At 44.3% G+C, this 23727-nt stretch overlaps 1 protein-coding gene across 1 annotated transcript; it reads right to left on the minus strand.

The window, feature by feature from the left end:
• Positions 1–16: 16 nt before the first annotated feature.
• GCNA (germ cell nuclear acidic peptidase) lies at positions 17–22983 on the minus strand. Its single transcript, XM_059050452.2, has 10 exons — positions 22937–22983; positions 15279–15325; positions 14841–14877; positions 11668–11750; positions 8931–9317; positions 7712–7787; positions 3599–3743; positions 2265–2403; positions 1057–1261; positions 17–753 (listed from the first exon to the last, which is right to left on the minus strand). Exons 1-10 carry the CDS (start codon positions 22981–22983, stop codon positions 504–506), a joined length of 1416 nt encoding a protein of 471 aa, XP_058906435.1. The 3' UTR covers positions 17–503.
• Between the last annotated feature and the right edge of the window lie 744 nt (positions 22984–23727).

Here is a 23727-nt window from a genome sequence, read left to right on the forward strand (position 1 = left end):
TGCTAACAAGTGAACTGCAGAAAACATTTGTTTATTTTTATTTTATGAACAGTTACATTGTTCAGGTGGCTTCATACAATGTCAACAGCAGCTAAATTCATGAAATATGTCTGTATTTCACTTCCAAGTAGGTGTAACAGGTTACATCTGACAGCAGCCCTGGTTTTGAAGTAGTATCTTTAAAACTCGTTCTCTTCTCAGCATGCCTATCGTTCTCTCAAGGTGCCACTCTCCAGAACTCATTTCTCTTCTGCATTTTTGTTCTACATGTTAAAACTACAGCATCTAAGTAAGACCCAAAGTAGATCCAAAGTGCTTTTGGGTATCAGCACAAAATGGTTAGCAACAGAACTCTTAATGAAGAACAAACATCATTAACAACAGGAAGCTTTTAAAGAAGGATTTAAATTCTAATATTCATAACTTCACAGTATCAAAGATATCTTTCTAAAACTCTTTACCAATAGATGACTCACCTCACACAAATACATTCTCAGATAACCTCAACGACCCTGGCTTTGTTTTTTGGCATTAAAATCCTTGCTGAGCTTTCTCATCACATCCCCATGACCTATCCCTGCCATCTCCTTCCTGACTATTCTGTAATTCTCCTGCACATACTTAGCAAATGGTCTCACATGGGGCTCAATGGGGGTTCCATCTTTCCGAGTTAATGGCAGAATGACCAAAGAGCCCTTGCACTTGGCACAGATGAAGCGCTCGGTGTCCAATGATCTGGTGTAGCGGCCGACCCTAAAGAGGAAAGAGACACCACACAGCAAATGAGTCAGTCACTGTACCTCCGCATCTTCCCGGAGCTGCTGCCCCTGAGCCCACAGCCAGACTTCTGTGGGATCTCAGCAAGCGGGGCACCAGGCAGTGGCCGTGGTCAGGCTGGCTCAAAGCAGAAGAGAATGGAGAAAGAAGACATGGAAAGGAGTCGAGAAGTTTTACTCCTCAAGTCAGATAGCCATGTACTTCCTGATAAAATCACTGAAGAGCCACGTGGAGGCCATAGTAAAAACGTAATTGGAAAAAGTCTGAGAAGGGTCTTACCTGAATTTGCACTTAGTACACTCATAATGAATCTTGTAGTTAATCTTGTAGTTATGGCAACGGGTGACCTCGGGCAGCTCCGGGTGCACCATATTCGATTTTTGGGCATAATACTTCCATGTGTCACCATGAGAATCACGGACGCCATCGAGCAGCCAGGAGGCTGCGTGGCATATCTCATGGATCAAAGTATCCCGGAGTCGGTCTTAGAAGAGGAATGAAAAGAAATCATGAGGCTTAAACCGATTCCCTTCTGGTCTGTTACCCAACCACCCCTAGACTCTCCACCCCACCAGACATATAAGCATATGTGGGCAGGCACGAGTGTTATCGCCCCAGGATTCTGAAGGTGAAATTTCTACCGAATTCAACCCGATTTTATTAATGGCAGAGAGCCTCAGCGGAGCAAGTGTTTTTGGAAAAGCTCCAATGTGCTCTTTTTGTAGGACACTGCTAGAAATACATCCAGCCGAGACCCGGTCACCACCCTCCAGGAGCATAAAGTGGGGTTTGGTCAGAAGAAGCTCCGTGGAGAAGTTGGGATCTGAGCTGGGCCCTTAACAATTGACTGGACTGGCAAAATTATCAAGGTCTTTCTAGGTGTGGTAGAGAAGGTGAGCCAAGGTTGGGGTCAGGAAAGCGTGTGGCCCATTTTGAAAGCCAGCATGAAGAAAGCCTGGTTGGAGCACAGGTGGAGTAGTGAGAGACAAGACTGGTCACATGGAGGGGGCCAAAGTATGATGGCCTTGAAAGCCACACTCGAGGCATTGGCAAGCCCAAGGTTTCTTAGCAAGAAGCTGCATGGAGCAGGGAGAAAAGTGAGGTGATGAGGGTCCACAATTGGGCAGAGGCAAAGACAGAGAAGGAATGATGATAATAGGAGAGTCTTCATGAACATCTGCTGATTTGCTAGATATAGGGGACCTTGAACCTCAGTTACTGGGAGGATGGAGATGCTGCCACTGGCAGCGGGGAGCTGCAGAGAGAAAGTTAGGCCCGGTAGAAATATGGACAAACTGGATTCTCGGTGGTGGTGAGACATCCAATAATAATGTCCTCTAAGCAACACACAGTAGGCCTGTCCACCCAGGAGTGACAGGGAAAGCTGTGACACAGGTGACCAGAGAACACCAGCACCCAAGAGTAACCTCCCAGGCGCCGTATCGGATGTAAGTGCGGCAGGGGAGCTGCCCAGCTCCTGCCATCACCTGCAGAATCACAGACTTTCTGAGAAATCTCAATCTTAGCATAACGCTCCCTCTTCGGGTGTCGAATCTCGCCTGTGGTGCATAAACCTGCAGTTCTCAGCATCTTTTTATTCCAGCTGATGTCAATTTTCTCCGGCAGCTGAGAACAAAAAGCAAACAAGAGCGAATCAGAAAGCGGTTCTAAGCAGACCAGAAAATATCAACTCAAGAGTTTTGCAAATCTAACATTCTGGGGAGAATAAAACGTAAGCTGAAGCCCACGTAAAGGCGAGACTGTTGTAAGCATGTGAATGCAGGATCTGTGCTCCCCTGTATGGAGACAAAAGTCAGGGGCAGCCAAGGAGAGAAGGACACTTCTATTGGGATAGGAGATGGAGCCCGTGAATGAGAGCCATGAGGCAAAACTAAAACTGCAACTCAGAACACTTAAGGTTCCACTCATCAGTCATCTGATGTAACACCACTGTCATCAGGAAGGGCACCAAAGGCTGGGAAACCTTTAGAAAGATCTAAGAACTTTCCCTGCAGGAAGTTTTGTCACCAGAGACAATAAAGTCTGGAAAACCTAATGATCGCAGGTCTCTCTGCCTCCAGATTCTCTCCAATCCAGTCCACACCACAGGTTACTGACAGAACCATTTCTTTCAGCAGGCACTCCACATTACATCCCATCCCTGGGCAGTGGTGTCTACTGATTTCAATTTAAGTTCCTCCAACCCAACTCCCAAGGCCCTCCATTAACCAGCCCTACGCTAGTTAACATGTACTGCTCACTATGTCATAGGCCCTGTTCTAGGCACTTCAGGGGCATTCACTTACCCAGGCCTAAGGGTAATTCTGTGAAGTAGGAGGTGGTAGGGACTAGGGTACTAGGACTTCCCCCATTTTACAGATGAGCAAACAGGGGCTCAGTAACTTGCCCAAGGTCCCGCAGCTCTTTCCCAGTATCCTTCAACACGAACCTGCTCTTCCAGATAGTCAAGCCTCAACACTTGCCCTCTCCCCCACCACTGTTGTTCTCTCCCCTTACCATCCTTCAAGACCCAGAAGAAGTCTCACTCCCTCCAGGCAATCCTATTTCCTGACCGCTCAGGCTCAGTGGTTTCTCCCTCTCTGCTGATCACCTGCAGTAGCAACAGTCTGGACCATATACTATAACCCACAAAACATTCTCCGTGTCTTTCACGTATGCATGTCTCAACTCCCCTCCCCATCTAAACTGACACTTCTCAAGGGCAGGAAATATACAGTTAATACATCTGCACACCTCCCAGCTCCCAAGAGAGCTGGGCATACAGCAGGTGCTCAGTAAGTGCTTATTTCATCGAGTCTACCTTTTTATCATAGACAGAGCTGTTACACAGAGCGTAGATTTTCTGAACCAGTTCATCCTTATTTTGCTTGAAATTCTTTCCAGAATACTGCTTTGATTTCTCAATGCCACGCAAGAAACATCCAGGTATTTTGCACTCAGAATTCCTGCAAAGGTAAATTCAACTGAGTTTGTAGAGGGAAAGAAATCAGTAGAAGAAATGCATACATACAGGTCATGTCAAGAGAGACTTAGAGAAGACTTGCCCTTCCTTCCAGTTCCTGCTACAAGGGCATCTCCTGTTAGGTTCCATTCATAGCCTTTTTCTCGTCACTCCCTGCACATTGTCAGAGATGTGAAGCCCATGGTTCCAACCTCAACAGGGGTGATCCCACATCTGGATCTGCAGTCTCCATCTCTCTCCTAAGATCTGTGTTTACAACTTCCCAGTGCAAATTTCCAACTTACTAACCGGAGTATGTCTCCAGCTAAGTGTGTTTAATTGTTCAACTTCTGTTATAACAGGCTGAAAACCTCAGAGACTTTTTCAATTCATTTTTCTCCCTCACCCCACATTCAACTAGGCACAAAGACAGACCACTGTCTCCTTTGCATCATCTCTTCCAGCCAGCCCCTCCTTTCCACCCTGCTGTCACCACTCTAGGTCAAGTTCCTGTCCTCCCCTCTATGCCTTGCTACTACAGCATCCTGCTGTGTTCCTCACCTCTAGGCTCTTTTTCTTCTAATCCAACCACACACACACACACACACACACACACACACACACACACACACCCCTCCAGATTAATTTTCCTAGGCCATGTTCCAATGATGTCTCTCCCTGGCCTTTCACCGACTGTCTGGCCTAACATTCAAGGCCCAGGTCAACCTGGTTCCAACCTCTGTTTCCAGCTATCAGTTCCACTCTGGCCAAACTGGGCAACTTAAATGCTCCCTGGACATGAACCAATTTGTCCATGGCCTAGAATTGCCACACCTCCACCTCTACTGAGACCCACCCTCTGTGGAGCACTTCATCATTTGCTAAGAACTTCCTTTTGCATCATATTTAATCCTCACGACCACCCTCCAAAGAAGCTACTACTATTCTTACCATCTCCACTTTGCACATGACGAAACTTAAGTTCAGAGGTTAAATGACTTACCCAAATTTCACAGATACTGAATATTTTGACCCAAATCTCACGGTCTTTCCATTAGACCACTATTGCTGCCCCATCTTTCAAGGCCTAATCCAAATGCACAAAGAATACTGCTGAGCCCATAAAAAACTCACACATGTAATATCTATTTATTTAAACTGAAATATTTTTATCTTGGCTGGAACAATCCAAAAATCCAAAGAGATGAGCCCACAGAGCTGAAAAGATAATAAACCAATAGCAAACAGAGGGAAGTGTTTCTGACCTAACAGAACCCCTGAGACCAAGATATTGCCAAGACGCTCATTAACCCTTAAGTCACAAAATAAAACCCTATGAGAGTTGCCCAGGGTGGAGATAGAGGGAAAGTACCAGAGAAGATATAGGCAGCTAAAGTGAGGGACTTTTGCCCCACAGTCTGATATGGGTGACTAATATTTCTGCCTCCAATTATTTAGTCCTGAAAGCAAATTTGCATCAGAAAAGGTAGCAGATAAAAACCTAAACCATCTGCAGACCTCAGCAGAGAGTGTGATCCCTGCATTTGTCTGTGCTCACATCAAGCAGCTTGTGGCTTAGCAAGCCTTCACTTCAGTGACAATGCTGCTTTACTGCAGACTGAGTATCTCCACATCAGAGGAACCAACAAGACCCAAGACGCAGGCATCAGACACCATGACCAGCAAGCAGCCTGCACAGGAACAATGCTGAGCACAACAGGAAGCCTACAGACTGAAACAGGAAGCAGCAAGGCAACAGAGAAGAGTCCAAACAGGCCAGCCTCCTGACATGAGGCAGAGGACAATGACACAAAGGAGCAACTTCTTCCTTCATTTGTCACACTCTTTAGCAAAGCAACCAGGGACCTACCCAAGACACATGTCCCTTAGAGGCAAAGCAGCTTAAATATGGATCTAGGAATCCAGAGAACAAGCTTTGCTGCAAGGGGACCCATCTAAGACATGACACGCCAAACCAAAGAGAAATGCAGAAACAGAGAGCCTCTCTGCTCAAGTCCAAGTTTCTCTGTTGCCCCTATGCCTGACACATCATTCTTCTTCTCCCCTTAAGATGCAATTATTGGAGATTCCTGGTTGCACAGTGGTTAAGAATCCGCCTGCCAATGCAGGGGACACGGGTTCAAGCCCAGGTCTGGGAAGATCCCACAGGCCGCGGAGCAACTAAGCTCGTGCGCCACAACTACTGAGCCTGTGCTCTAGAGCCCACGAGCCACAACTACTGAAGCCCATGCGCCTAGAGCCTGTGCTTCACAGAAAGAGAAGCCACAGCAGTGAGATGTCCGCGCACCGCAACGAAGAGTAGCCCCCGCCCACAGCAACTAGAGGAAGCCTGTGCGCAACAACGAAGACCCAACGCAGCCAAAAATAAATAAACTTCTTAAAAGGAAAACACCATATGTTGTTTTAAAAAGATGCATTTATTGCCCCAAAATACAGGTAAAAAAAGAAACGTACAGTCCTTCAAATATATCCCTTCTTTTGTAAGATAATTCAGATGTAAGTATAAATTACTCCTGAATGCAAAGAGAAATAAAGAAAAGTATGCTCACTATATCATTTTTTTTTTTTTCTGTAGTACGCGGGCCTCTCACTGTTGTGGCCTCTCCCGTTGCGGAGCACAGGCTCCGGACGCGCAGGCTCAGCGGCCATGGCTCACGGGCCCAGCCGCTCAGCGGCATGTGGGATCTTCCCGGACCGGGGCACGAACCCGTGTCCCCTGCATCGGCAGGCGGATTCTCAACCACTGCGCCACCAGGGAAGCCCTATATCATATTTTTAAGAGAAAAAGTGAGAAGTTCCTGGAATCTAAGTGAGAAAATGCATTTTTTGTGTGTGTGTGTGTGGTATGCGGACCTCTCACTGCTGTGGCTTCTCCCGTTGTGGAGCACAGGCTCCGGACATACATGCTCAGGGGCCATGGCTCACAGGCCCAGCTGCTCCATGGCGTGTGGGATCTTCCCGGACCGGGGCACGAACCCATGTCCCCTTCATCGGCAGGCGGACTCTCAACCACTGCACCACCAGGGAAGCCCGAGAAAATGCATTTTTTTTTGCTTCCTTTGAGCATTAACATGTCTTTGGTCTAAACGACCTGTTGTTTTCAGTATCAGTATAATATCTAACATATAGCTTAAAAAAGATAAAGAGACTATTTATTTCACCTTAATGTTTAAGCTTTAAAAATTTGCAATATATACAGGTAGTAAGACTAAGGTTTCATATAAAATAGATAACCAACAAGGACCTACCGTATAGCATAGGAAACTATACTCAATATTATGTAATAACCTATAATGGAAAAGACTCTGAAAAAGAATATATCTATATCTATATATGTACATACTGACCCGCTGTGCTGTAGTCCTGCAACTTACATGATATTGTAAATCAACTATACTTCAATTAAAAAAAAATTTTTTTTAAACACTAGAAAACCCTGGAAGACAATCTTGACTGCCTCCCCCCAATTCCAATGGATGGGAATACATCTGTTCTGCCTTCTCACCATTCCCACTGCCTTTGCTTTTAGTTCAGTGCAAACTAGTGGCCATGAGGCTGTATCTAGCCTGAAAAAAAGTATCTTTAGCTACACATCATTGTTTAATCTGAGTGGAAGGACAAAGGAAACCTCAAAGGCCAGAGCCCCTGTGGGGGGGGGGGGGCAAAAGGGCTCCAGTCTGCTGGAATTGCTGAGATCTGTGCAGAGCGCCCATGCCAAGCTCTGTTGGGGGAGGGGGAGGGGGCACCAAGGCTCCGCCCCCCCTTCCTCCTCTCCTCCTCCTGCCGCTTCTGTCCTCCCCATTCAGGGAGGTTAAAACTTGTGCTGCCCCCTCGCCCCAGCAGACTTCTTCATCCCCTTGAAAACCCCCACATGTGCCCAGTGGACAGCTTTGCACGTGACAACTGTGCAGTCAACTCCTGTGCCATTGACCGTGAGCAGTACATACATACCCAGGCTCGCATTTTTCAAATTTTGCTGCGCTGGGTTTCTTCTTTGAAGGCCCACGCTTCTTCTGTCTTTTAACAACTGAAAAGAGAGTAGTTCGTTTGTACCCTGAAAACTGGTACCAACCAGCAACTTGCAGCAAGATAATTTCAGGAGGAGCCCTCACAGCCAAGCTCAGAGCAGCACATATACACTCAACGCTTCTCTTGGAAGCGGGCACCCTTCTCCGTTAGTCGCATGAAAGATTTCACCTATGCGAGTAAGCGGGATAGAATTCTGTCCTAGGCACTGAGGACTATTATGAGGCTACATGAATATGCCTTTGGAGGTTAGACTGTGGGGGCGACTGAGGAACATGCAGTACCAGGAATGGTGTGGCATAGCTCACACACTCACTCTGAGGAAAATGGCCCCCATCCTAGGTGGCACCTTCATCCAATGTGCAAGCCAAATCTTTCCCCTTCTGTCTAGCACCCATACTGCCGGTTGCTCTAGCCAGAAATTCACGTATCAGGAGTTAGCGCCCTTCATTCATTTATCTAAAAAATGTATTAAACATCTAGTATGTGCCAAGTACCAGGCTAGACTCTGGGAGAGACTAAAGGATGAGTGAGGGCCCTCCCATCAAGAGGCTCACCATCAGGATTTCCCTGGAGGTCCAGTGGTTAAGACTGTGCTTCCACTGCAGGGGGCACAGGTTCAATTCCTGGTCAGGGAACTAAGATCCCGCATGCCATGTGATGTGGCCAAGAAAAAAAAAAAAAAAAGGCTCACTATCTACTGGGAGGACAGATTCAGAAACGTACTTAACACAGTTGTGTAAGTGCTTTACTGGTGACAGGGTCTAGGAACTTTGGGAACCTGGGAGGGAGGAGCACCTCGGACTTATGGCTTCCTACAGCAAGTGGCAATTGGGCTGGATCCTAAGAAAAATGGGATATCCTTAGGACAAAAAATTGCAGGGAAGAAGCACTGCCAATGGATGGAACGGCAGACACTAAGACACTGGAGCATGAGGACGACACAGGTGTTCCTCGCCCTTTCCCAGAAAGAACCTTCTCACTGGGATGGCTGCCTCCCTCGGCCACTAGGAAGCTGCTGAAACAGCAGAGGGTTAGTAGACAGAACAAGCAGACTCGACAAGACAGACGTATCCGGGGGAAAGGGCACCCACTTGTGGTGCTAGCCTTAGTGGGACAGGCATACTTGGTTTGATTGGCTTACCAGGTGTCACAGGTATGTTTCTGGTTTTATTTTTCCTTTTCCTTGGTTGTGCCACCACACGTGCAGGCTCTTCATCACTTGACAACTTTCCACATGAAATCTCTAGCCCAGCCTTAGGATCATCATTTGGTAGCTGGTAGACATTTTCCCCAAGATCCTGCTTACCAACATTAGATGATTTGTGTTGGGAGATAGCAAACTCATTCCTCTTTTTCTCATTTGAGGGCGTTTGGTCCTCATCACATAAATCATCTTCTATTAGCACAGGGCCCTCCAGATCATTACAATCATCATCATCATCATCATCATCATCATCATCATCAGTGATAAGTATTGGAGACTCCCGGGGTGGCTGCTCATCGGTATCAGACACTTCCAGAATCTCATCTGAAATTCAAGAGACACAATGACATATAAACGTACTCCCCTCCACCCCCCACACCCCCAACTCAAGTTCAGATTATTGAACACAAATTAAAGTCAGGAACTGTGATATAATAAATCCTAGGTAAGAATCAGTTATTTAGATGCTTTTCCCTCTATTACTTTTTTATTTTACTGAGAACAGTGACAGATAAAATAGCAATCCAAACCCAGAGGCAATTTTCAAATCACATTTCTCTGTAGGTGCTCAGGGGTTCCCACAGGTCCTTATTTTGAGATTATGTCCTGACTAAACTTTTGGTGCTCTTTACCTTATGAAATTATGATGATAGATGGTAGCTGGAGTTTATTTCCATCATTAGACAAATTAAAAATCGGCAACTCTATGTTAGTCACCAAAATTTCTTTTTTTAACTAGTCCATAAGTCCGAAGCTCTCAAAACCACTGATGTGAGAGTAAGGAGTTAAGTTCTGATGCCAGCAATGAGAGGCCTTGGGAACACTGAGATTGTCCCTGCCCTCACTGAGGCTCCATCCCTTCATCTGGACACAAGGGGCAACGTGTCTAAGACTCAAGCCCTCTGCAGTCGGCTCAGAGTTCAACTTCTAGGTTTCTATGATTCTGGATGTAAAAAATATAAACCACAACATGAGCAAGTTGTGAAAATATCTTTATGGTGCAAAAACTCTGTATCCTAAAATTGTAGATTTGGGATAATATATTTTGAGTCTCATCTATGATTTAAATTAATTATCCAAAAATTTCAGATATGCAATAAGGAAAGAGAAAGCAGTGGGTGTTCCTATGGTAAAAAGTCATCCTTCCTAGAAGAGTTAAAGATTTCCCACCTGCAGCTGAAATTCTAAGCAGTAGGGACACAAATGAGCTCATTTACCAAACAGAAACAGACTCACAGACCTGGAAAACAAACTTCTGTTTACCAAAGGGGAAAGGTGTTGGGGGGGAGGGATAAATTAGGAGTTTGGGATTAACGTATACACACTACTATATATAAAATAGATAAACAACAAGAACCTACTGTATAGCACAGGGAACTATATTCAATATCTTGTAATAAACTATAATGGAAAAGAATAGAAAAAAGGAATATATATATGTACGTGTGTGTATAACCAAATCGCTTTGCTGTGAAACTAACACACCTGAAACTAACACAATATTGTAAATCAACTCTACTTCAATAAAATATAAATAAATAAAAAGTAGGGACACACTGCTTACAATCTATAAAAAATGACTCTGTACATTGACAAAGGTTACAAGTGAGGTTGGAAGTATGTGTTTAAGCTCCTTGGGCCTTTTTTTCTGTAAAACTGCCTAAATTAATTACCATAACCAAAGAAATGGCATGTGGAGAATAGTAAAGAAACATACAAAGACAGTCCTGTTGAGGCATTCTTCATCCCACTACTGGGATGGATGTTACTGGTCAGAGCAGCATCCTCAAAAGACGATGGATCTTCTGATTCAAGGACTTAGTAACTGGTGGCCTATGGTGATAAATTGGCCTCTGGCTTTGTCACTCAGGCCCCTACTCTAAAGCTACCTCCCTCACCAGTATTTTTAAGGGTGCCAATACTTTAAGTAGGTGCCTGTGTCTCATGCCCTACACCAGGTACTTAGCAAACAGAGATTAATAAAATACCATCCCAAAGGCTTAAGAAGCTCCTAGTCTTCCTATGTCTCACACCCACTGAACAGGTTCTGAACTGCGAGTAAAACTGTGCCTCCCAAAAGGTGATGAGGGCCTCTGACTCCAAAGAGGCAAGGAACTGCTATGGGAAACAGGCTCTAAGAAAAACAGGACTCTAGAAAATATAAAGGGGGTAGCAAAAGGCAAAGACAAACAGCTAGACAGAGAAAACAAGCATTCCTCTGAGAAGTCACTGTCAGCTGGCCTGTAAGCCTCACACACGAGCCTCTATCAGGCTGGAAAGAATGAGCCCCTGTCTCTTACTCCTCCTTCCTCCTCTCTGTCATTCCCACACACAGAGAAAGAGGAAGAGAGCAGAAGGCAGAGGAGCAGGGCAACCTTCACCCTAACCAGGCTGAGTTCCTGACTTCCCTCTGCTCCCATGATGTAACGCTGGGTAGCTAAGAACGCTACTGAGGGCGATGTCTGGGGTCTAAGGCAGCAAGAACAGTTGCTGCTATGTTAGGAAATTGACCAGGCAGTGCAGGGAACCCAGCCATACCCACATCCTGCACATAGGAGGAAAAAACAGTGGCACTGACTATGAAATGATTCAGAATAGAACATTTGCTGACTTTCATCCTGAGATGACTGTGCATGGTGAGGCTGCACCTTCTCTAAGTTAGTAGTATACTTGCCTTTGCTATGTATTTCAGCTATCTTTGCTCTCTTTTCCTCACAGAGGTATTCATCATCAGAGTCTGAGTCGATCACCACGTAGCTGAGTGATGAGACAGGGTAAAACAAAAGAGAAGCATGAATACAACATTCTTCTTTTCATGGCATTTTCTACTTTTGCTCCAATGAGCATAATCACTTTGAAATGACTTGTTGGTTTCCCACAGTAACTTTGTTCCCTTTCTCTGGAACTACTCAATTGTTATTCCTGATTTTCCATCTTTCCTATCTTTGTGCCAAACCGTACCAAACCTTTCCATCTGTCTCAATCCTTTCAAAAGGAGGAATGTGTCAAGTACTGAGAGAGTGAAGTGGGCTGTCAGACGGTATGTGTTCAAATAATTTTGGCACAGGGGGAAATTGATTAAGGAAAGGTCTAGCTAATTGCCATTTCTCTTTATCCACGTTGAGATCCCCCTGCCACAGATATAGAGAGGCAGCCTTGGCAGGGAGATTTCTCCTGGGTGCCACTCTTTGCAGCCCGAAGCCAGCACCGCCCTCTCTAATTGACAGACTGCTCTGGCAGGAGTCCAACTCAGCAGAATCCCTGTGCCACCCAGGATGCCGGTGGTGAGCATGCCTCTGGGACCGTCGTTCTCAGCTGGCCCAGGTATTTGGGTCAGAGGTTCCAGAAGGCTGAAATTCCCCACCTTTCTGTATTTCCCAAACAGTGTACGATAAGTGTGATATACATTTATGATGAGACAGAAAACTACTTAAAACACTGCTAGAGGACTTGTCTGCACCCATTACAGGCACAAATCCATTCACCCATTTCCACCATATTTACCACTTTTAAGCTGCCAAGTTGATGGGCCTTTGCTCTCCTGTTGACCATTCATTCCATCCCTAAAATTATCTCTTTTCTTGATTTCTGGGATACTGTTTGGTTTTGGTTGTCTTCTCACCTTTTTTGCCCACTCCTTCTCACTCAATTCTCTTCCTCACTCCTTCCCAGGCTTTATCCACACCCCTTTCATGCCAATCCAATCAATTCCTAAGGATTGGGTAAACATTATCCATCCACCAGCCCAACTTTGCTTCTGACTTTTCGCTCCACAGTGTCAGCTTCTTACCTGGATATCCTGTGAGGAGGGCCGATTTTTAGTCAGTCTCCACAGGTACAGCCTCACCAACTGTTTTATTGATGGTGTCTATTTGAACCAGTCAGGCAGCCATCCTGACTAATCCCTGTCTGTATCTATTGGCTGTAAATGTTTTGAATATCAGCCCTGCCTATAGGCCCCTCAATTTCAGCATACCCAAAACTGAACTCATCACCTTCCTCCCCAAATCCACCTTTCCTACAATATCCCATATATAGAAGCCTCCTGGGACTGGACCAAGATCTGTGGGCACTCCTGGCAGACCCGTTGAAATGGATTTTCTTTACATATTTGTTCAACATCTACCTAGTGGAGGCAGGAAGAAACCAATTTTTCTACTTAAAATTTGGATACTTTTAAATTTATTATCAAACAAGGGCTCTATAATGTATACTATTGTAAACCAGAATATTTCTAAGGATCCATGACATACCATTTAAAATGTAAGGGGGGGCTTACCCTGGTGGCTCAGTAGTTGAGAGTCCGCCTGCCGATGCAGGGGACATGGGTTCATACCCCGGTCTGAGAGGATCCCACATGCCGCGGAGCGGCTGGGACCGTGAGCCATGGCCGCTGAGCCTGCGCGTCCGGAGCCTGTGCTCCACAACAGGAGAGGACACAGCAGTGAGAGGCCCGCGTACAGAAAAAAAAAAAAAGAAAAAAGTAAGGGGCAGTGATGGAAATTCTGCATCTTTGACTGTGGTGATGGTTACACTACCATATACGTTTGTCAAAACTCATCAAACTGTATACTCAAAAAGGGTTAATTTTTCTGTATGTTAAGTCATTCCTCAATAAATCTAACTTTAAAAGTATATAAAATAAAACTGATCGTTTCCAATAGATAGTTTTATACAATGCATTATTCAGTTCTAGAATTTCAGCTGACTGCAACTGCTGACTTTAAATCACTTTTACACATTGGTGTCAAACTTGGTGGCTTTCATGTTGCAAAAATAATCAACAGAGATAAATCAGAACTAGAAAAACATTTTCCCACTTGACAGCACTATTTCGCCTTGGGTGGGTTGGGGGGACAGAAATGATCAATTCATATTTCTACAGGAATTCAAGGAGTTGATGTGGAAACCACAGTTATTTTAGTTTTATTCCAGGAATTTTTTTTTCTTAGCACTTCCTATAGTTTGGCACCTGGGCAACACCCCTTCATCTAGCAGAGGGCTCCTAAATAGGAAAAGTAGTAGACAATGCTGACAGTTAGGTTAGAGCCGGATCACAGAGGACTTTAACTACTAAGCTTACCAGTTTGATTTCCCTATGATAAGCAACTTGAATAGAGAATTAATATGATCAAAGCAGTGTCTCAGATTAATCCGGAAGTGGGATACAGACTGGATCAGAGGAGGAAGAAATCAGGGTGAGGAGCCCACTTTAAAAGCTCTTGCACAGGGGCTTCCCTGGTGGTGCAGTGGTTAAGAATCCGCCTGTCAATGCAGGGGACATGGGTTCGAGCCCTGGTCAGGGAAGATCCCACATGCTGCGGAGCAACTAAGCCCATGTGCCACAACTACTGAGCCTGTGCTCTAGAGCCTGTGAGCCACAACTGTTGAAGCCTGCGCACCTAGAGCCCGTGCTCCGCAACAAGAGAAACCACCGCCATGAGAAGCTTGTGCACCGCAACAAAGTGCAGCCCACACTCGCTGCAACTACAGAAAGCCCGTGCACAGCAACGAAGACCCAATGCAGCCAAAAATAAATAAATAAAGTAAATAAATTTATTTTTTAAAAAAAGCTCCTCACAAGTACAAGAGTAAAAACTGATAAAGGCCTTAGTAGTGGAGACTGGAAGTTAAGGGATGGTTCAGACATTTTGAAGAAGAAACTGACTAATTAAACAATGGGCCAAGGATAAGAAATCTAATATTTTGAACCCAGTTGTGAGACCAAACACCCATTATGACCCTGAACATAGGATTCATAGAGAAAATGTGATGCTTATTCTTAAGTCATCTTACCAGGAACATCGTTCCTTAAAAATGTGAAATTTCACTAATTCTCCTACTCACCTGATGTTCCTTTTCTGCACGTTCATTCCAGACACAACTGAAACAGAGAAAGAAAGAGGGCATCAGAAAGCATCTGAAGCATGATCAAATCTGGTTACCCATGTCTTTAACTCCCTAAAACCAAAGTCTATAAATTAGAGCGGGTCAAAATTTATGGTGGACTCTTACATCTCCCATGAGAGAGAAGAAATAAAAGTAAGGAGGCCTTGAATGAAAAAAGTAAAGAAAGCAAATTGGAAAAGATGCACAAAGAACTTCCTCTGCTCCTCTCAGTAGGGAAATAAACTTTGCTTTGCCAATCTAGAACGAGCCCTGGAGGAGACAAACCTAGGACAGCTTACACCAAATGTCCCAAATCACATTTTAGTCATCTCTACAGAGACATGGCTAAATTATGCTTTAAATTGTAAATTACTGCTTTGAGGGGACTCTACTTACAGTAATCAAGTTCTTCATCACTGCTTGAGTCCACAGTAAGAATGCAACTACAAAATAAAATACATTATGTTTTAAAGGAAGGCTACTAACGTCATAAGCAACCAAATGTCAAACATCTCAAATGAAAAGAACCATCAATCAGAGTTTCTGAAATGCAAAAAGGTTTTATGGGCTTATGAAATGAAGATCACAATAGGGGAGAAGAAAAATTAGAAGGCACAAGCTGTTCAGTCCGTACTGCACAAAGACCAGACAAGAATGTTAGTTGAGTATCATTAGCTGTCAGTGAGAAGCCTGTTTTCTGCCAAGTGGTATATTTCTATTTAAAGATATGAAAGTGAATTCTCAGAAAGGGACCACAGGGGAAAGGACTTGAGGATACAGAGTTTACAGTTAAAAATCAAAAGGGCATAGGGCTTCCCTGGTGGCGCAGTGGTTGGGGATCCGCCTGCTGATGCAGGGGACACGGGATCGTGCACTGGTCGGGGAGGATCCCACATGCCGTGGAGCGGCTGGGCCCGTGAGCCATGGCCATTGAGCCTGTGCGTCCGGAGCCTGTGCTCTGCAATGGGAGAGGCCGCAGCAGTGAGAGGCCCGCACACCACAAAAAAAAAAAAAAAAAAAGGCAAAAGAGCAAGGGGGACACCTTTTGGGGCTTTGCTGATTGAAGAGGGTCTACTGATCAGGATTGCTACCTGAGTAAATGGACAAATGCTGAAGTCCATTTCTTGGGGAGCAAACAGAGCATGATTTCAAAGCTGCAACTGCTCCCTGCAGTGAACCTTGGTGTTGGGCCGCTTGCTTCTCTGCCTTGCAATTTGCCAGAGGCCCTAGTACTCATCCTACCCCCGCCAGCAGCAGGCTACTTGGCCTGTTGTTGTAGCTTGGCAGTATGGTCGGCCCTCCGTATCCACGGGTTCCACATTTGCTGATTCAATCAATGTCAGATAGAAAACATTCAGGAAAACAAAAAACTTGGCCAGCAAGTTCCAAAAAGCAAAACTTAAATTTTCTGTGCAATGGCAACTATTTACGGAGCATTTCCATTGTATTAGGTATTATAAGTCATCTAGAGACAACTTAAAGTATACAGGAGGGTGTGCATAGGTTATATGCAATTACTACACCATTTTATATAAGAGACGTGAGCATCCACGATTTTGGTATCCAAGAGGGGTCTTGGAACCAATCTCCCACAGATACTGAGAGAACACTGTACTATCTGAGGTGACACCAAAACACATTGCAGCTGGGGATCCTTTTTATTTTTTAATTTATTTATTTTATTTGTGACTGCGTTGGGCCTTGGTTGCTGCGCACGGGCTTCCTCTAGTTATCGCGAGCGGGGGCTACTCTTCGTTGTAGTGTGTGGGCTTCTCATTGCGGTGGCTTCTCTGTTGAGGAGCACGGGCTCTAGGCACACGGGCTTCAGTAGTTGTGGCTCACGGGCTTACCTGCTCCGCAGCATGTGAGATCTTCCTAGATCAGGGCTCGGACCCGTGTCCCCTGCATTGGCAGGCAGATTCTTAACCACTGCGCCACCAGGGAACCCCGCAGCTGGGGATCCTTTAGTTCACCAGGTAGCAGCTGACTGGAAACTGCCAGCTATCTCGACTGGACTCAAGATCCAGCTCAGAAAAGTCATACTGCGATAAGCATCACTTCCATGCTGGAGCCATGTTCCAGTTGTAGGACCTACCCATAGGTAATCTTATCATGAATTACTGAGACAACAGAGCTAACAGAGGAAACCAAAGTGCTGAAGAAAGCCTTATAATAACTATAAGGCTTTACATATATTTATATGGTTTTATACACATAAGGTTTTACATAATATTTATAAGGTTTTACATATAAAAAGTTAGCCTTACCCACTTCTTGTGGACTTTTATTTTGGCTTTGAGGTTGATTACTGGATTGCTTATATACCTTTTATATACATTCTTTCAAGACACATGCTGGCTCACCCCCTTGATTAAGTTTCCTATTCATTTATTGATCGCTGTACACTGGACTTATTCAGTAGTAGGCTTCAAGTCCCTTTTTTTTTAATCAAGAAAGAAAATTCTTGGTTTCCTAGGTATGGGTCAAAATGTGACCTTGGTTATTTGAAACCTATTATCAATATATCACACTATATATAAACTAAAACATGGTTCATACTTCATTTATCTTTTTACATATTATTGTGTTACACGCACACACACTTTTTTTTTTAGAAGTCAGGCAAAAGGAATCGGGGATTGGAAACATGACACAAAAAGTTACACAACAGAGAGTCCCACTCTTATCCTGAAAGAGAAAATATCGAATTCCAGGCTGGCTAGTAACCAACAGGAGAAGTGAAAAGGTCCGAGGACAGCACTAAGGAAGAAATAGGAGGTCAAAAAGAAGGCAGATTTTAGACACCCTTCTCAAGTAAAATTTACGACCAGGAATACAAGTCCCTAGACAGTGTTTCAAGATTCATGTCACTGATTTTTTTTTAATTTTTTAAAAATAAATTTATTTATTTGTTTTTGGCTACATTGGGTCTTAGTTGCTTAACCAGAACTCTATCATGAAAGGACTAAGAAATCATATTAGGGGACTTCCCTGCTGGCACAGTGGTTAAGAATCTGCCTGCTGATGCAGGGAACATGGGTTCGAGCCCTGGTCTGGGAAGATCCCACATGCCACAGAGCAACTAAGCCCGTGTGCCACAGCTACTGAGCCTGCGCTCTAGAGCCTGTGAGCCACAACTAAGCCCACGCGCTACAACTACTGAAGCCCACACACCTAGAGCCCGTGCTCCACAAGAGAAGCCACCTCAATGAGAAGCCCGCGCACCGCAACAAAGAGTAGCCCCTGCTCACCACAACTAGAGAAAGCCTGTGTGCAGCAAGGAAGACCTGGCATAGTCATAAATTAATTAATTAATTTTTTTTAAAAAGTGTAACATGGCTAACACAGATTTTTTTCATTTTTTCCTTTCATCCTGTTCCTTTACAGCCTTACCCATTTCAGCCAATGGCACCACCATCCAACCAGAAATGCAAACCAAAAATTTAGAAGTCATCCTTGATTTTGCTCTCTCTCTCAACTCTCATGTCCAATCCAACAGCAAGAACTTTTGGCTCTACTTCTAGAGTGTATTTCATCTAACCTAATACTTTATTACATGTACCTCTAAAAAAGGAAAAAAAACACTACCAAATGATGACATGCTATCAAATATATGATGCATTCCAATCTCAGAAATGTTAAAATGTGGGTAGTCTCTGAACTGATAATATATCCTACATTCATCCAAATCTCTCCAACTTCACTATCACCACCACCCTACTCTAAACCACCGTCACTTCTCACCTAGATTTCTGTAAATGCAACTCTTAGGCCTCAGCTGTAAAAGAACCATTTATCTCATAGGGCTATTGTGAAAATTAAACAAGATCCTACAGGATCATGTACTTCTCCCCCATCATGGCATTTATCACACTATACTGTCATTGCCTGTTTACATGCTTCTATCTCCCATTCCAGACAGTAAGCTAGGCAAGGATATGGAAGTGTATCTGTTTCATATTGTTCAGTACAAAGCCAGTACCTAATAGATATTTGTTGAATAAATGAATGAATCTCAAAAAGTGGTTCCCAGGACCGCTTTCATTATTTTCCACCCTCCCACCCACACCCCCATAGAACCTTGTTTTTAAAGGATTTTTTGTCTATTAGATCTCACTAAGTAATATTTTTCTCCACTTAAAAAATTAATTACACATATATGGCCATCTATGTGACAGTCTGAGGTACAGAGTCAGCCCAAAGTAAAAACAAACAACTAACAATATTGTCTGCATTAATTAAAATACAGTGGCCAGATCCTGAGACATAATGGTCCTGACTTGCAACAAGGGCAGGTGGAGAGACTGGCAGGTCATCGTCCAACCTCAAGAGCAATCTCCGGGCTTTCCTGGTGGTGCAGTGGTTGAGGGTCCGCCTGCCGATGCAGGGGACACGGGTTCGTGCCCCGGTCTGGGAAGATCCCACATGCCGCGGAGCGGCTGGGCCCGTGAGCCATGGCTGCTGAGCCTGCGTGTCCGGAGCCTGTGCTCCGTAACTGGAGAGGCCACAACAGAGAGAGGACCGCATACCGCCAAAAAAAAAAAAAAAGCAATCTCCAAGCAGAAGTCCAGCATCTGGGCCTTGCATCTGTAGCTTCAGGAATTCAGGTTTCTCAATTCTTCATCACATGCTAGAGGAGTGACTCCTATTAACCAAGTTTGCAAGGGGCTGACTTACAATGCAGAATATACCTGCTTACTTCTCAGGAGAACTAATGCCAACCAAGTGCCCTGGGCACTCCCTATTTGGGGCAAGTGACTAAGGGTCATTGAGAGAGCTCGGACTTTACCTTGTGCATTTTTGATCACATACACATTACTTTGATTCTTTAGTTGAATGCTGCAAATAGCATCTTTGTGCATTTAATTACTTTCATAAATTGGATTTTCCTAGGATTGATTTCCAGAAGTCAAATTACTTGGTCAAAAGTATGACCATGGGGCTTCCCTGGTGGCGCAGTGGTTGAGAGTCTGCCTGCCGATGCAGGGGACACGGGTTCGTGCCCCGGTCTGGGAAGATCCCACATGCCGCGGAGCGGCTGGGCCCGTGAGCCATGGACGCTGGGCCTGTGCGTCCGGAGCCTATGCTCCGCAACGGGAGGGGCCACAACAGTGAGAGGCCCGCATAACGCAAAAAAAAAAAAAAAAAAAAAAGTATGACCATGGGCTTCCCTGGTGGCACAGTGGTTGAGAGTCTGCCTGCTGATGCAGGGGAGCCATGGCCGCTGAGCCTGCGCTCCGCAACAGGAGAGGCCACAACAGTGAGAGGCCCGCATACCACACACACAAAAATGTATGACCAATTTTATAGCTCTTGGTAAATTTCCCTAATTGTTTCCAAAGCGTTGTACTAGTTTACAGTGTCAGGAATATTACTATAATAGGACTAAATATTTAAAATGTGCTAATTTAGGAGGTAAATCATTTTTAAATTAGCATTTCTTTTTATTACTTCTTAAGATGTATGTTTTCCAAATGTTTGCTGCATTATTTTGCTAATACTCCCCATTTTACTGACTATCATGAAATAATGTTTACCAGACAGTTTTGTGACTGATTAAAACACACTGAAAAGAAGAGTAAGGAAGAGGAACACTTTGTCCCTGTTCTTCCAACAGTCCCACTCCCCAGTGATAAACAATGTTTCTTATTTATTCTTTTAGAAAGTTCTTAAGCATAAAGCACATACCAGCACAAGTTAAGTGCACAAAGCTTTCCTTCTTATAAATGGTATTATGCTATATGGATTGTTCTACAGGTTGCAGTTTTTGACTTTATATATCTTAGTATTTCCCCTATCAGCACATATAGCTCTCATCACTTTGTTTTGGATGAACCGTAATTTATTCAAATACACCCTTAGGGCATTTAAACTCCTTCCAAATTTGTGCCATTACAAACAATGTTGCAATGAACATCCTCCTATGCATTTCTCTGTGCACTAGTAATTAATCATACATCCTTCATCCACAGAACTTAACAAAGACCAAAACAACCTGTGTATATCTGTATATGATCCAATGAGCATGAGTTACAGGGAGAAGGGACAAGGGGGAAAGGAAGGAGAAGGGGGAAAGGAGTCAAGAGAAAATAAGAGTGAACTACAAAAAGAACACGTATGATGCAAACACATTTTTACACTTATGTATATGTGAGTATATGTATACAGAAATTAAATAAAATTGTCCTAAAAATGAAAAGAAAAAAGTCCTAGTAGTGAAATTACTGGGACAAAGGACATGGGCATTTAAAATTTTGACATTGCCAGATTGCCCTCCAAAAAAATGTTGCACCAATTTATAGTGCCACCATGACTGTATGAAATTTCCCTACAAATTTGCCAACACTGGGTATTATCAAAAAATTTTTAAAATCTTTGCCAATCTGATATATGAAAAATGGTATCTCACTCATTTAAAATTCTTTCATTTCTTTAAATAAAATAAAATTAAAAGTTGAATAAATTTTAATGTCTGTGGGCCATTTGTATTTTTTTCCCTGAGAACTACCTTCTAAAACTTTTGCTCATTTTGTTTGTTCACCTTTTTTTTTTTCCCCGGTATGCAGGCCTCTCACTGTTGTGCCCTCCCCCGTTGCGGAGCACAGGCTGCAGACGCGCAGGCTCAGCGGCCATGGCTCACGGGCCCAGCCGCTCCGCAGCATGTGGGATCTTCCTGGACCGGGGCACGAACCCGTGTCCCCTGCATCGGCAGGCGGACTCTCAACCACTGCGCCACCAGGGAGGCCCCTGTTCACCTTTTTTAATTGTTGCTTTTATTTATTTAGGTTTTGGCTACACCACGTGGCTTGCGGGATCTCAGTTCCCTGATCAGGGACTGAACCCCAACCATGGCAGTGAAAGCCCAGAATCCTAACCACTAGGCCACCTGGGAACTCCCTAATTGTTGCTTTTAAAAGTTCTTTGTAGATTAAGGAAGACAGCCTTTTATCATAAGTAATATTTTTCCAGTTTGTTGTCATTTTTATGCTTTTGTTAGATATCAAATTTAGAAAGACCTTCCCCACTCCAAAATTACTTGGAAACAAAATCCAGCTATATTTTCTAGCATTTTTAATGGTTTCATTTTTCTATTTTTAAATATTTTATCCAAGTGTAATTTATTTTGGTACAAGGAGTGATGAGGTAAGAATCTAATTCTTAGGAGCTTCCCTGGTGGCGCAGTGGTTGAGAGTCCACCTGCCGATGCAGGGGACGCAGGTTCGTGCCCCGGTCCGGGAAGATCCCACGTGCCACGGAGCGGCTGGGCCCGTGAGCCATGGCCGCTGAGCCTACGCGTCCAGAGCCTGTGCTCCCCAACGGGAGAGGCCACAACAGTGAGAAGCCCGCATACTGCAAAAACAAAAAACAAACAAAAAAAAAGAATCCAATTCTTATTGTTTTCCAAATGGTCAACCAATTATCTTCGAATTATTTGTCAATGAATCCATCTGTTCCCCACTGATTTGAAATGTCATTTTTTAAATCATGAACTATATTTTCATATGTATTTGGGTCTATTTCCAGACTCTCTATTCTATGGTCTCTACTTTCTCCCATACCAGACACTTATCTATATGCTTATCTTACCTGTGAAGGAGGAAAACAGAGCAGTGTTCTGGGAGAATGAAGACTTAGAGGAGATGAGGCAACTATCCTAAAACACCTATCCCAGAGAAGAAAAATACTTCACCTGTGTACCTCAAGAGGACAGCACTGCGAACACTGGGAGTCACAAAAGGACAGATTTGAAATTCACCAGAATGAAGAACTTTCTAGAAATTACACATATTCAACACTGCATTGTGTTGCTTCATGAAGTTGTACACTCCTGGCCACTAAAAGAGCTGTTATACAGAGGATTCATGCATTGGAGAGAAGCTGGACTCCCATGATTCTAAGCTCTCTTTTCACAATTCTCATTTTATGACTAACCAAATTATATACTCTGTAGACTTTAAGTGACATAAACATATTAAACATATACTTTTTGAGAAAGTCGTTTTGCCAACAGAGTAAGACTAAACTAAGAGAAAAGAGAATTTTTCAAATCTCACCAATCATTATCCTGGATCTTCCAACGTCCATTCTCTGGTTTGGACATGTCCGCGTCTGTAGTCAGGACAAGGATATACGTTTGAAAGGAAACCAGAACCAGTTAGATGTTTCTACATTCTGCATTTACCTTTGAGAAGCTTCTCCACCCAAACTTAAAGCCAAAACTTTGCTCTATGAAATGAGAAGTATTTTGTTTATTGCCGACCTTTCTCCCACCTTGCCCCACCAAGGTTCTTCGCTGATCTGTTAGAAAGCCCAAAGCGGCCCCTGACGTTAAGCCGCCTCAACCACCGCCTGTTATAGAGATGTGCGGGGAGGACAATAGTTCATTTATCAGCCCCCGGGTCAATTTTCTCCCCACTCTAAGGCTTTTTAGCATGTACTTCTCCGTCCCCAGCCCAATGCTCTTCTGACCCCAAATGTATTCCCACACCCACCACATCGTCACCAGCCCTCCCCTCTCCCCACATCTTCATTCCCCCTACTTCTTCCTCATGCCCCAAGGAAGTCTTCCATCAGGCTTTCACACGCTCCCGCCCCCCACACACACCCCGCCACCCCTGTACCCTCCACCACCTCCCTACCCCTGCTCGTGGCCAGTTTTACACAGACCAGGCCACACCCGACACACACCTCAATCCAACTCACACTCTCCCCATCCCCCTACTCGCACGGGAAATCAGGTCACCCTCCCTCCACGCCTCCGCCCCAGGCGGAGCCTCAACCCCCCTGCTTACCATCACACTCCCCACTGTTTACCATCACACTCGCACTCCGCCTCGCCGCTCCA

Source organism: Kogia breviceps, chromosome X (assembly GCF_026419965.1).
Source record: "Kogia breviceps isolate mKogBre1 chromosome X, mKogBre1 haplotype 1, whole genome shotgun sequence".
In the NCBI taxonomy this organism is placed as follows: domain Eukaryota; kingdom Metazoa; phylum Chordata; class Mammalia; order Artiodactyla; family Physeteridae; genus Kogia; species Kogia breviceps.

Excerpts from the sequence above, each read along its gene's own strand:
- GCNA (XM_059050452.2), bottom strand. The coding sequence starts at position 22,983 with ATGTCCAAACCAGAGAATGGACGTTGGAAGATCCAGGATAATGATTG. Across the intron at positions 14,878-15,278 it reads TGATGAAGAACTTGATTACT|TTGTGTCTGGAATGAACGTG; the intron begins GTAAGTAGAGTC and ends TCTCTGTTTCAG. Across the intron at positions 3,744-7,711 it reads TTTGAAAAATGCGAGCCTGG|GAATTCTGAGTGCAAAATAC; the intron begins GTATGTATGTAC and ends TTACCTTTGCAG.